The sequence below is a fragment of the Schistocerca piceifrons genome, chromosome 1 (assembly GCF_021461385.2).
Source record: "Schistocerca piceifrons isolate TAMUIC-IGC-003096 chromosome 1, iqSchPice1.1, whole genome shotgun sequence".
Lineage (NCBI taxonomy): Eukaryota > Metazoa > Arthropoda > Insecta > Orthoptera > Acrididae > Schistocerca > Schistocerca piceifrons.
In genome coordinates, this window is record NC_060138.1 from 361,172,609 (window position 1) to 361,187,669 (window position 15,061).

Below are 15,061 nucleotides of genomic sequence, written 5' to 3' on the forward strand. Positions count from 1 at the left end.
AGGGGGACACATTCTGATAGTGGATGAAGCATGACACAAAAAATTATGTAAAATAGATTATAAAATAAAGCACGCATGGAAACATGTTCAGAAATATCTCTACTATAAGATATGTGGCACTCCTGGTGGTCTCTGATTCAGAGAATCCATTAGTGTTCAATGATAAAAGGAGAAGTTGCCCTCTCAACAACACACTACAAAGCACTTCATACTGATCTCCACCATGTCACCAGAAAAAATAAAGACCCAAACATTTGAGTGAAGGTGTCACTTTCTTGTAAGTCAATGTTAAGCAACACTTGAATTTGTATACCGCAGGAACTACTTCGTGAGTCTTAGCACTGGAAACCACTTGACTATCACATACATGGCCGTAACTTATCATCATGCGACTTACAACTTTATTGGCAAAGTGAAATTTGATACTGGAGGAAGGCAGATAGAGGTGTGAGGGAATGACTAATGTTATCAGTAATCAGTAGTCTTTTACAGATAAGTTACAAAAACTGGTGAGGAGTTGAACAAATGCCCGACTCTTTTCAAAATTAAAATTCCTCTAACTGGTATTAGAGAACACATTCTGTTTCTTTAAATAGCTCTCATAAAAGAACAAAAATTGTAGGAGCCTTTTGTAGGGAAGGAGATAGAGTTTGCTGTTTATGACAAGTGCACAGGTTAAGATTTACAATGAGGCCACATAGCTGGGTGTATTTTTAAGAATAAAGTAAGCTTGCATGAGTTAGCTACATAATAAAAAATTAATTTTGGCACCCTAATGAAAATTTTGAACTTGTAGGTTTCATGATGCAACTTAAGAATATCATGACTGCGGATTAGAAACAGAATGAGTCCTTCACACACCAAATACTAACATGTCGCAACACACAAATTCCTCCCACAGTTCTGAGAGATGTCACTGATGTTGGAACAAGCCAAGATTGTCCAAGAGATTTGTTGCACATGTTACTAATTTGACAAGGATTTACAACTGAGTAATGAGGGGAGTCGTGTTCAATGGCAAGGAAATAGCACAACTGTTGTGAGTGAGGTGCATTTCAGGTACATTTTGAAACTTCCTGGCAGATTAAAACTGTGTGCTGGACCGAGACTTGAGCTCGGGACCTTTGCCTTTCACGGACAAGTGCTCTACCAACTGAGCTACCCAAGCACGACTCACGCCCCGTCCCCACAACTTTACTTCTGGCAGTACCTTGTCTCCTACCTTCCAAACTTTACAGAAGCTCTCCTGCGAACCTTGCAGAACTAGCACTCCCGAAAGAAAAGATATTGTGGAGACATGCAAATTTCTCAACCAGAGGCTATGTCGATTCTGTGACAGGGATTAGTGATCATGACATCACAGCAACAATAATTACCAAAGTTAATAAATCCATCAAGAAAGTTAGGAGAATTTTCTGCAGCAAAGAGCAGATAAGCAGTTGTCAGCCTACTCCTTAAACAATGAATGGACATCATTTAGATTCAATACAACGAACATAGAGGAAGTATGGGCAAAGTTTAAACTGGCAGTCTTGTGAAGTACTTCTGAACTCTGGAGAATTATGTGGAAGTATGAGCATTAAGGATGGAAAATACACACAATAGTTTAACAACAAAATTTAAAAAATGCTGAGGAAGCACAGGCTCTTGCACTCTGTTCAAAAAAGACCACAGAAATGTCGATAAGCAAGAATCAGTAGAAATTTATGCATCTACTAAAAGATCAATTAGCAAAGCGTACGACGACTTCCACCATAATACCTTAGCAAAACATCTTGTTGAGAACCTGAGAAGATTCTGGTCATACATAAAATCATTAAGTGGTCTGAAGGTTTCTATCCAGTCAATTGCCAACTGTTCAGGTGTGGAAATAGAAGACAGCAAAAGTTTTAAATTTCACATTTAAAAAATCATTCTTACCTGAGGATCGTACATACATACCATCATTGGAATATCAAATAGAATCACATATGGAGGACACAGAAATAGGGATCCCTGGCACTGCCAAACAACTGACAGAGTTGAAAACAAATGCCATCAGTCCTGGCTGAAATCCCAGTTTGGTACACAGAGTACTCTTTGGCATTGGCCTCTTATACTTGGTTTGCAATAATCATGAATCTCTCGCCTTGTGCGAAGTACAAAGCAACTGGAAAAAAAGTGCAGCTGACTCCTATATATAAGAAGATAAAAAGAAAAGCCTCTGCAAAATTACAGACCACTTTGGATCACTGTAGAATTACTGAGCATATTCTGAATTCAAATACAATAAATTTCCTTGAGACATAAAAGCTTCTGTTTGCAAATCGGCATGAAATTTGAAAGCATTGCTCAAGAAAAACTCAGCTCTTGCCCTTCCTTATACAGTACCCTGTGAACCACAGATGAAGGGCAAGGGCAGATTCCATATTCCTAGATTTCCAGAAAATGTTTTATACAGTGCCCCACTGCAAACTTTGAACGAAGGTCCCAGCATAAGGAATACGTTCCCAAATACATGAGTGGCTCTACGGCGTCTTATGTAACAGAAGTGCATTGTTCTGGATGACAAGCGTTTATCAGAGATGAGGATACCTTCAGGAATGTCCCATGGAAGTGATAGGGCCATTCTTGTTCTCTATGTACATAAATAATCTGACAGGTAGGGTGAGCTGAAATCCGCGACTGCTTACTGATGATGCTGTAGTCTATGAGAAAGTGTTGTCAGCGACACCCAAACCTCCAAATGTCAGAACTCAGAACAGTACCGTAGTTGTGTGTCGATAGAGTATCAACCAAAGCTCCGATTTAGTTCTGTACTACGTGCTGTTGTCCAGCAGAATGGGCGTTCACGTTAATTAAAAGTAACACCAGAACTGTGGAGCACAGGAAAAGCGGAACTGTGTGTAACAAACACAATAGCTTCCATGGGGAATTGGTAGAGTGTTGGATTGACATACAAAGGATCATGGAGACATACCCCAATGACAACAATTTTTTTTTTTTATGCATGAAAGCGTTATATGGGACTATTAATACTTCCACATGTGTGATGCAATTGTTTCTTTATTCTACTGTTCCAGTTGTTTATGTTTATTTTGAGAATCCGCAAATGCACTAGCTGCTTCATCACGAGTGGTGTCTGTTCTGTCGCACATGTACGCAGAACACCAAATCTATCTATACAAATCTATTCTATAGGTTTGCTACTTTCACCTAATGAAGCAAAAGCAGAATGCCAAAAGAACACTGCTACAGACTTCGAAAAGATTGCTCCTTAAAAATATTTTCGTTCGAACATATCATGACTGAAGCGACCGGAGTTACAAACATTTTAATGAAAGTTTGGTGTTTCTAAATTAAATAGTTTGAGAGATACGAGCGTGTGAACTTTCTGGTCGCAGTAATAATTCCGTGTGGCATGTTTCGTGCTCTGTATGGAATATTTTAGCGAGCTCCTCTTACAAAGAAGACCACTGAAACAACCGAATGTTTAACTCATGAATAGAACGTGAAAATTAGTTGGATCTGACTTACTAAAATTCTGGCTGCTTTTCGAGTGAATATTTGTTATACAGACAGTGAACTTTGAATGATAATGTTTTACCATATTAAATACGGACTTGATAGCCATTTCATGTGTTTCAATATGAATAAAAAGCAGAGTTAATCTAATTTTAAACACTTTTCTGCAAGTATGCTGAAGATCCCAAACACCCGATTTTTTAACCATGAACTTTCAGGAGCTGACTTTCAACTAGAGTTACGCGGCCTCTGTGTGGTAGATATTAGATGGTGGTTTCATCAACGCTGCTTTACACTGCCTGGCACGTATCTGCTACCATAGAGTGAAGGGACAGCGGCAAGAATCCTATCGAGGTAGGTGGACTGAACAACAGCGTTAACAAAAAAGCAGACAACCAACCTACACCTCCAGGAAGTGACGGACAATGGTCCTTCCAGCACAAAATAATGCGACTGTCCATGTTGAACCCGAAAATTCAAACAAATGAAAATCAAATAAACATGGACTACTGCCCTTTTCATATTCCCCAATTCAGTTACACAACATACTGCAGTTTATGGAAAAATGATTAAAAATAAAAAGTATTTCTTTATTTAGCTCAGTTTTCCCAAATCATGCATAGTAATGAGATGCAGGAAACTGTAACTCACTTTTAGGGTGCCAAGTCAACACTCATTCTTGTACTCATTTAGTAGTGTGAAAATTTGTGTACATTTGTAGAAGTGAGCAGTACATTTCTTACAAAAATCTTTGTCAGCATCTACTGACCTATATGCCAATACCACACGGAAAAATTTACATTTTTTGTAGCCAGTTTTTTGAGGTAACACAGGAAAGATAATAAATGACAATCACAAAGTCTGAAAGGGTAAGATACATTTTAACCAATTTTTTGACCAACTGCCATCTCACTAGTGCTACCATTAGACACAGTGTGGGCATTTACTGTGCACAATGAGCGACAAATTACTGCAAACAATAATGCATCAAAAGTAACTCAAAACAGTATAATGATTGGAAGCGCATGACACGATTGTGCACAGATCCTGTCACCCTCGACAACTTGATGACTGGGCAAAAGCCAAAAGAAGCAAGTCATAAGTGTGACTAAAGTCTGTCTAAAATTACTTGTTAGTTAACATGTCATGCATCGGAAAACTGAATTGTTCCGACCAAAGCTCTCAATGTCACACGTCAATAGTCCACTGCCGCCAATGTGTCGCAACAGTGTCAGTCAAGTTGCAGTATTCAAGTTGTGTAGTGCATTCTCATTTACAGCCTCATTGCTGATTGCTGGTTACAACCTGTAATAATTTATTATTTGTTTATTGGCAGCTTGCTCCCTGTTTGACTGTACCTTGGCCAGAAGGCAGCTGACAACCAATGTGGCAATGTTTGACAGTATAATGTAACTGGATACATAAAAAATTCACTCACCAACCAGCGGCAGAACATGCACATAAAATAAGGTTGTAATTATGCAATGTTTTGGAGAGTGGAGAGGCTCTCCAGTCCTTTCCCTTCACCCCTGCTCCTTTCCTTTCAACCCTTCTGCCAGAAGAAGGGGCCACTGGCTCCAAAACATTGCATAATTACAATCTTCTTTTATAAGCTTTTCTGCCGCTGGCTTGGCGAGTAGATTTTATAATGTATCCAGTTACATTACATTGTCAAAAATGTGGCAGACATCAGCTAACAAGTAATTTCAGTTAGATTTTGGAACTCTAAATGGACAGAACTTATATTTGTATGTTTTCTTGGAGGAATGTTGGCAGCATTCAGCATAGTGGCAATCAAGTATAGACAACAACTCGTTTTGTTAGCTGAAAGAGAATATAAGTAAGATGATGTGTTTTGTAGCATTTAAATCTCTCATGGCCCAATCATAATTACTCTCTGAATGTGCAATTTATTAAAAAAAAATACAACCAGAATATATTGGCAAATAATTTAAACTAATCTTTTATTTTTCACTGTAACCATAACATCAAGATTGCAATGTGTAACACCACTGAGCCACTAGCTTTTGCATTAACATAAAACACAATCATTGTCGTAGCTGAAATTTAAAGAAATTTCACATTTTCTAACTTTACCACAAATGCAAGCTGTGCTATGTATTCGAACAAAATAGCACAACACTTGAAACAAACTTTTCACAATACCGGAAACTTCAATTTTAGTGCTAGAAATGTTTCATCACTTTTCTCTTTTCTTATTAGTTACCTAAAACTGTCCTCCACTGGGATGCAAAACTGTTGATGATAATTGTCGTTTTATATGGATTGGACTACTAGGTCATCAGTGTCTCTGTCCTAGGCGAAACCACTATTCATGATGGTGAGAGGAAGGATAAACACTGACTTCATTCAACATAAAATTTGTTTATGATGTGTTGCTGTCATCCTTTACTTGACTAAAGTAATACGAGCAGGAGAGGAATAACCAGATATCCACAAGGAAAACCTCTTCTGGAAGATACAAGATAAGTCATCGATTTACGAAAACTGAGACAGTGCCACGGTTTTGTGATGCAAGGGCGTACCCTGATGGAGGCCTCCTGGGGCTCCTACTCCGGCAAAAAACTCTCTCCCTGCATTCATCCCACCCATCAACTTCAAACTGGCAAGACTGTAGGAAAAGTTCTAACAACAATTACATCTAAAATTGAGAAATAAGGCACACTAGCATTGCTGGATCTAAAATGATTGAATGATTAAAAGACTAAAACAATTTATTGGTTGCATAGATCACAGCTAGTGGTCTCTCAGGACTCTTATTGCAGTGAAAGATTCTCTCTCCCTGTCCGCCCCAAACACTTGCATAAACCTAAGAAAAGGATAAAATTTTTTGGGGTTATGAATTTAGGACTTATAAACAGTTGTTCCACCACCTGAAAGTATGAGAGGTGGAGGGAGACTCGGCATGAAATCTCTCCTCAGGTTGACGCAGGTGGCACACACTCTCAATACATGGGCTGTTGAGTGGGGAGCCCCACACACAAAATGACCTGGGTTTTTCTTTTCACCACAAGATAAAATCTTTAGTGAGCCTAATGTACAAAATTTCTGCCTGCATAAAGTGATAGATCCTTTTAACGATGTTCAACAGAAAATCCTATATGCAGTAGTTGTTTCCGTAATCATTGTTAATTTGTTGGGAGTTGTGATAGTTTGCCACTAAATATCCTAAATCTTCAAGATTAGGTGCTTTTTGGCATCATCAGTTGATACCAAGTACTTCAGAAACTAGTAATTCACTTCTAGTTAATCTTAAGACAGTTGGTTAGTGAGCTTGTTTTCTGGCATACAAACACAGTTTAGTGGCTGGGTCGGGGATTTTCTCCGCTCAGGGACTGGGTATTGTGTTGTCTTCATCATCATTTCATCCCCATCCAGCACGCAGGTTTCCCAATGTGGTGTCAAATGTAATAAGACCTGCTACAAGGCGGCCGGACCTGCCTCGTAAGGGGCCTCCCAGCCAATGACGCCAAACGCTCATTTCCATTGATAAGATATTTCTGACATTTGATTCGTAGTGGTGGCGTGTCTGCTTCAGTCACAAGTGTCAAAGGGAATTGAGCAAAAAGCTTCAGTTGCCAGCATCATGCCAGTATGGTGGACAGGTTCTAGTAAACTTGATGTCAATGGTGCTGCAGATCCATAAGCCATACAGCTGTAACCTAAACTAGATTTCAGTTTGTTGGGAGAATTAGAGTCACAAAAGAAAGCCCACCAGGAAGTTCCATTCAGGGACTAAAGAGTGTTGAGTTTATTCATACAGTTAACGTTTAATAGGCATGAATGAGGTAACCTGTTAGCTTCTAGTCAAAATCAAGACCTAGGAACCAAAATTGTTCTACCACAACTAACATACTACATGATCAGAAGTATCCAGATGTCTATTAGTGGCTATTAATATGGGGTACATCCACCCTTCATCTTTATGTCAGCTCGAACTCTGCTGGGAACATTTTCAGTGAAGTGTGTGGATGTCTGTGGAGGAATGGCAGACCTTTCTTCCTCAAGAGCCAAAACCAGAGAAGATAGCGATGCTGGTCACAGGGGTGTGGAGTGAAGTCCATGTTCCAATTCCTTCCAAAAGATCTTAATGGGATAGTTTACTTATGATTATCTTGTAACCTACATAAGGTGTCATCGCTGGGTGACTGTAGCAGGATAAGAGATGACTTAGACAAAATTTCTATTTGTATGATGAATGGCAGCCAGCTTTAAATGTGCAAAAATGTAAGTTAATGCAGATGAGTACGAAAAACAAACTCATAATGTTCAAGTGCAGCATTAGTAGTGTGAAGTTTGATACAGTCACGTCAATTAAATATCTAGACGTAATGTTGCAAAGCAATATGAAATAGAATGAGCATGTAAGGATTGTAGTAGAGAAGGTGAATGGTTGACTTTGATTTGTTGGGAGAATTGTAGGAAAATGTCGTTCAGCTGTAAAGGAGACCACATATAGCACACTAGTGTGACTCATTGTTGAGTACAGTTCAAGAGTTTGGGATCCACACCAGGTTGGACATTAAAGCGATTCGGTGGCATACTGCTAGATTTATTACCAGTAGGTTCAAACAACATGTAAATCTTATGGAGATGCTTTGGAAACTCAAATGGGAATCACTAAAGGGAAGGCATTGTTCTTTTAGAGGAGCACTATTGAAAAAATTTAGATAACAGGCATTTGAGGCTGACTGCAGAACAATTCTACTGCTGCCAATGTACATTTTGCATAAGGACCACAGAGATAAGACTAGAGAGATTAGGACTTGCAGGGAGACAGACAGACAGTTGTTTTTTCCAACAGGAAAAGAAATGACTAGCAACAGTAGAGAGTACTCTCCACTACACACCATATGGTGTCTTGCAAAATATGTGTGCAACATCACCCACTGTTGACTTGGCCAGATTTGGAAGGGTTGAGATATCCGTAATGGAATTGTTACCTAAGTGTCATATAATGAATAGTCCACGTTTGAAGTCACTGAGATCTCCTGACTGACACATTCTGCTGTTACCACTTCTCTAATGATGATGCAATACTCCCCACTTTCTTTTATGCTGGTTGGTCCACCTCTTGTGACTTCGAGTGACCAACTCCCCATAACATCAGGATGCTCACACACATTTGATCAGATAGTGTACTTGATTACCTAGGTGAAGTCAGAAAAGTTCAAAATGCTGGGCCAGAGTTCCGAGTATACAGAAGTGCATGAAGTGCTTTTTTACAGAGGAGACCAGGATCTGTGTCACTTGGCTGCACCAACTGAAGAAAACAGAAGGTATCTAAATACAGCTTGGAGAAACTATATGGCTCATTGCAGACAATGATATTGGAGCAAAAAGGGTGATACTCATGTCTGATCCCTTCAAGACTCTTGTTCTCTTATGTTTATCAGTTGCTGATGGATACTCCAATTTAAACATGAAACAATCAGGGATATCAATAGTTTCACATGAATTATGGTAAACAACCTTGGAATCTCCGCATACGGAATTTACAAAGGAGGCGGTAACATCAAGTAATGTCATACGCTTTCTTCAAATTGAAGAATAGCTCATGAAAGGGTCAGAAACTGATACAATGACAACATAACACAGAAAGGAACAAGTGTCCCGGTGGTATTATCCCTAAATATAACTCTGGAAATACAATGGAATAAAACATAAAGTAGAAAGTTTTCAAAACTTATAAAATTTCATGATACACAGAGATATCTTGATACAGTACACAGTAGTACCTCAAAGTTATTGCTTTTCCCTTGGTCCAAAAACAAACACCATGCATATGAACTTGAACATCAACACAGTGTGATCAAAACTATTAGATTCATTTACAGTTTCTAATATCAGAAAAAGGAACACTAACTGAAACTTACATGTGGATATTCCAGCTCCAGCCATTGTAATTATATTCTTGCATTTGCTATCTTTAATGTATTTTATTATTCCATCTACAGAAGACTCTTCCAAAATCTGTAAAAGTTTATTTTGTTGTTATTAATTGATAACATCTGGAATAATTGAGAGAGAGAGAGGGGGGGGGGGGGGGGAGGACGGGTGCTGTGATAAGATGGGGCAGGAGGAGACAAGGGAGTGAGGGAGACAGGGGAGATAGAGAGAGACAGAGAGGGCCCAAGTCAAGGGAGATGGCGGGAGTTCAGGCAGAGGGGGATGGCGAGAGATCAGGCAGAGGGGGACGGCGAGAGGCCAGGCAGAGGGGGAGAGACGAGGAGACGGCGAGAGAGGAGGGAGATGGATACGGAACATACGGTTGCTGCAATGAGGGGGAGAGACGAGGAGCGGCATTACTTTATTTAGGTCACTCCATCTAGTTCTGTCCCTGATGAGTTACTTTTATTTGTGACTACTGCAACCACTTAACACATTGCAGTAATTCATAGAAAGTGTCTCGGAGGCATATAAACAAAAATATTCCCTGTAGTAGGTTGTTCCATATGCATACTGAACTCATTCCTGTATCACAGAAGCAATTTTATTAGTAGGTTTTCTTTTTCCCTGTTTGTGTTGAAGCAGGGATCCTGCAAAGGAGTGGCAGGGAGATGATAGGATGAGATGGGGAAGGAAAGTGAGAGAGTTGTTGAGGGACCTGTTTCTCAAGCAGGTTTAATATTCTACAGCATCTGCAATAGGATCATGAGGGTCAACAGAAACCTCCGATCTTACTCGTCGGCTTTGACCCGTGACGTAAGCGCGTTGTGGTGTGTGACGTCATTACGGCGCGGAGTTTGGTTTGTGATTGTGGCGTGTTTGTAGATGTCGTGGGGGTGTTTGTCGTGCCCTCTGGTGGTGTGTTCATGGTTTACGTTTTTTTGGTTTGTTAGGGTCAGTTTGCTGTTGCTCAGTGGTGAGTGCTGTGTTCGTGGTTTTGAAGCGGAATTTGTATTAGTGAGTTAACGGTTTTGTGTGATGGTTAATGTAATGGTAATTGCTGTACGTCGGGTGAGTTTGTTATTGAGTGTATTCGGTTGTGGTTTTTTGTTCAGGAATGGTTTGTGGTTTTTTTTTTATTTTTGTATTGGTGGATGGGATCGGGAGATTCTGTTGAGCTATATAGGTCAAGGGAAGTGTTCGATCCTAATTTATGGGATCGGGAGCTGTTGTAGATGTATGTAGGTTTAAGGGAAGTGTTTTTTGAGTTTTGTATCGGGGGATGTGATCGGGAGGTTCTGTTGAGCTATATAGGTCAAGGGAAGTGTTCGATCCTAATTTATGGGATCGGGAGTTACTGTAGATCTATGTAGGTCAAGGGAAGTGTCTGATTCTGGATAAGAATGTGTTTTTTGGTATTTGGTCAGTTTCGTGATGTTGATTTTTTTCGTCGTTTTGCGTGGTTTTGTATGGCGGTCGGTGGCTACATTTGTGTATATTTAGTTTCTCCCCACCCAAAAACCCCCAATTTCCCACGCTTGTCCCGTTAGAGTCATTAGGCTTTTTGTGAAACCTGTGTATTTCAGTGTTTATGATACGTATGCGATGTTTTTATATCCGCCATATTGGAATTGTCGTTTTTGGTCGTTTCCGCCATATTTGTGACGTCATGGGTCAAAGCCGACGGGTAAGATCGGACGCTTCTGTATTTCCGATCATGAGACGCGACAGACAAAATAAGTGTTACATAACATGAATCTTTTGTCCCATTTTTCCAAGCTTTTTTTAATTTTATATATCTTCACTGGTGTTGGTGAAATTTTGTATTTTGGGCATTTGCTATTTATTTTTGTTTGCCCACTAGGAAGATATGGCTACCTGTGTAGAAATGGCAGCTGCCATCCTTTTTAGCTTTTCTACCAGACCTAGGAGTATTTGAAGTAAGTGTACAATCATGCTGTCAGTTGCAAGGACAGGTGTTGCTCTTCTCATTATTCCCCTCGATCTGTGCAAAAATACCAGACCTCACTGTAGGTTTCCAAACAACAGCAGCAAATGAGGTAACATACAAAAGTGTATCACCTTATAGACCTTTTTTGCTGCAACATGTGAAGTATGTATATGAAGTATTCCCGGGCAGTTCATCTAGTGAAAGCGCTGCCCACAGAAGGCTAAGATCAGCATACTTGCATACTTATGTCATTCTCCACTACTTCCTGTCCAGGTTCCTCTCAGGCTCACAGAGTCAAATGAGAAGCAGTTTGATTAAATAAGCAGATACCAACATGCAAGGTTCTGCGGTAGAATACACCAAAGGAGCACTACACTGTTTAAAAAGTGACCATGCCGTGGACTATGGAAAAGGAAAGTTACCTTGACCATCCTCTTCACCTGGGACTCTGTTATTAAAAAATGACAAATGTGAGTTGAGCAGAACCTTGTAAACAGAATTGGTGGATTCCAGCTTAGCCATGGGAACCTACGTTTGGAAAACTGGTGGTACAAGTGAAGCAGAAGTGACCCCAGTGGCATCACAGCAGTAACAGTCTCCAGAGTACATCCCAATTTGGGTTAACTGAAGCCTTCAATATCGTTTCATCAACTTATAACCAAACTGATAGTTTCCAACTTGGCGTAGGCTTCAGGCTACACTAAAGATCAGTATGCCACCATAAAACACCTGTATTATTCAGTCAGCACAGAATTCTTCTGTACATTTTCCATTAATTTGCAGAATGGCAACAGTAATGTCAGCAGCCATAGTAGTTGTATGCAGAGTGATATGACAATGCTGAACAAAACAGAAGGTGTAGCCAAGTTCATTTCTGGTTGTTTGTTGCTCTGGTAGCTCTTTTGTAAACAACTAGCTGTCAATCACTTGGTTATACTGATCTGAGTATAAGTTTTCATATTCAGATTAACAGGCTTTGCCGACTCTCAGGCAAATTGCCATCTTTTAACCTAGACCTCAGACTGTTACAGATCTGTCTGTGACTACAACCAATATCTCAAAAAATTATACAAACACAAAAAAATTTGTTGGTGTTCCATTCTCTTCCTGTTTACTAATGTATGATCTCTCATGCCAAATCATCATTATGGTATGTGACAATGTGACGTCCAGTACCAGTAGCTTCAGCTGAACCTCACTAAACTGTCACCACAACATTTTGGGAAAAGAGGATCACATGAGAATACCAAAAATACTCTGTTGGACCCACACATCATAGCTCCCCAGTCATCTGAAGATGGCATCAAGTCTTGCTGCTGAAAATTTGGGGTCTAGTGCAGCAGGGGATACAACCCGTTGGCTTTGGACAATGACGTCACAAGTCGCCAGAGAGCAGTTTACCATTTTCGCTTTTGCTGTTATGTTTCAGTTTCGTTTTTTTACTGATTGCTTAATAAAGTGGATCTGTTTATTCTATCTCGTGAGATTTTTTTTTTTTAAGCCAAAAAACACTTATCAGCCACTGAAGGGAGCTACAACACTAAGAAGAATCGCTTCTCGATTGGCCACTTGTGACGTCATTGTCCAAAGCCGACGGGTTGTATCCCCTGCTACACTAGTCCCAAAATTTGTGCACCAATGATTCACCAGCAGATCACCCTTGAAAATTATGCAGACATCCACCCACTCAGGCAGGGATTTGATTCCCAATCACCTTGAAATACAAGTTTAATGTTTTAACCATTACATCAGCTCACTTGGTAATTTTAAACACCTTGAAACTGCTTCCTGGTAGCAAATGTTTGACCGGAATTTCAAACAGAAAAATCATGGACATTGTTTCACATGTGTGCACAAAGCTGCATAGCAAGTGAAATAGGCATTTCTTACAATTTTACAGACATCATTCAGTAATGAACCTAAATGCTAATAAATTGAAAGTACCACCATACTAGACCAAGAGAATTAACTGAAGACTATGGTTAATAATCCTATTAACATATATACTTTTAATATTGAAGCACAAGCATTTATTTAGGAAGGAAGACCAGACTTTAACACTGACAATGGAGTTAACAGAGATGAAACACAAGCTCAGATTGGGAAGAATATCAGTTGTATTTTCCTTAAACAAAACATCCCCAAATTTGGCTTAAACAATTCAGGAAAATCAAGGAAAACCTACATCTGGAAGGCAGGACATGGACTTGAAATGCCAAGTATAAGTACGCAGTCTTATACATCACTTGTTAAACGTTTTGTATTACTGAAGATGCTTAGGTTCAACAGATTGTAATAGATCTCTTATTGTTATAGCCTAATCTATTGCATCGAATAAGGCCTTGGTAAGGTAACAATTAGTGTATGATGTGGCAAAGCCAATGAATGTGGATGAGAGAGGAATACTGATTGATTTGTAGAATAGCCTGGTGTCTATGTTCGCACCACATTATAAATTTCGAAAATGAAAGGGGGGAAGGGAGCTCAGTAACTCTTATTGATGCAAATTAAATAAAGTTAAAGTCTGTAGTACTGAGTAGACCACTAAAAACACAGTAAAATAAATCAAATATTATCACCCACAGGAAACAATATCTAGATGATCCAGATTCTATACACGAAAATGACAGACTATGATAGAATATTAGTAGTGGATTAGATGATGGTTCAGATTGTACACCTGTCATAACTAATACCATAGTTTACCTTTTCTGTGGGTTCTTCTAGCTCATCCTCGTCCCTGCGGAAACCAAATTTTCTTGCAAAGTACTGTGTAATTCGTTCTATGTCCCATCTATCAGAAATATCAGTAGCTGATGCAGATGCTGTATTATCTTCTCCATCACTGCTTACTTTACCTGAATTAATTAGGATTTAATAGCACTCACGCGAATTTCACAACAGTGCGTCTACAAGGTAACGTAAATACACATTGTAAAATGTCACTACACAGAAGTATCATACTTGCCAGTAGGTTCTTCCTTCGATGCCATTTATTTTAAATTTTTCTGTCTTTATTTACCTGCGGTTACTCTAAGCCCAGTCTTACAAAACCAGTGTTCGACGTAAACTCACAAGAACTCCCTCAAATCTGGAGCAATTTCTGACAGAATATTTACAGCCGCAGCAGAAGATTAGCTGGTGGAATCGAATATGTATTACTTTCCAAAAACTGAACTGATATTTTCAACGTATTACATAGTTTTCCTCTGTTTTGTTTTGTTTTATTGTCTTGATGCGCAACTGCACCGATCAGCTGCGCACGATGACTATAGTCAACATATTACATCTCTGACAAATAGTGAAGTAGCGCTTTGTCAAGCGTGGAACAGCTTTGAAAACGTGCACATGTGAAAGGGCCATCCTCACGCAACGATCTGTCTGCGCAAATATTTGTGCCTGCTACAAATCTCTGTAAATGTGGTGTGTTCACACAACACATGTTCCAATCTGCTGTTTGGCTGCTATCTGTCGCTCTAGAAAGAAACTACAGCGGCTAGCGACTACACTCCCACAACCTCAATCTTTATTTCATTTATTCGGAAATTCATGATGCAGAAAATTCTATTGTGCTTTGTGTCCGCAATAGTGTTGAAAAAAAAAATATGCAAGAGGCAAAAAGACCGATTAAAAGGGTCTACACAGTGACCACTTAAGTGAAGACAGCTTCTGCAAACAAATACCGAAAATATGGCA

At 39.5% G+C, this 15,061-nt stretch overlaps 1 protein-coding gene across 1 annotated transcript in view; it reads right to left on the reverse strand.

The window, feature by feature from the left end:
- The window catches only part of LOC124789831 (NAD-dependent protein deacetylase sirtuin-2), a 35,400-nt gene extending 20,734 nt beyond the window's left edge, over nucleotides 1–14,666 (reverse strand). Inside the window, exons 1-3 of the mRNA XM_047257327.1 lie at nucleotides 14,334–14,666; nucleotides 14,072–14,223; nucleotides 9,402–9,498 (exon numbers count right to left, since the gene is read on the reverse strand). Of these exons, the coding sequence (XP_047113283.1) occupies nucleotides 9,402–9,498; nucleotides 14,072–14,223; nucleotides 14,334–14,358 (274 nt within the window). The 5' untranslated portion in view covers nucleotides 14,359–14,666. The remainder of the gene's footprint in view (nucleotides 1–9,401; nucleotides 9,499–14,071; nucleotides 14,224–14,333) is intronic.
- Between the last annotated feature and the right edge of the window lie 395 nt (nucleotides 14,667–15,061).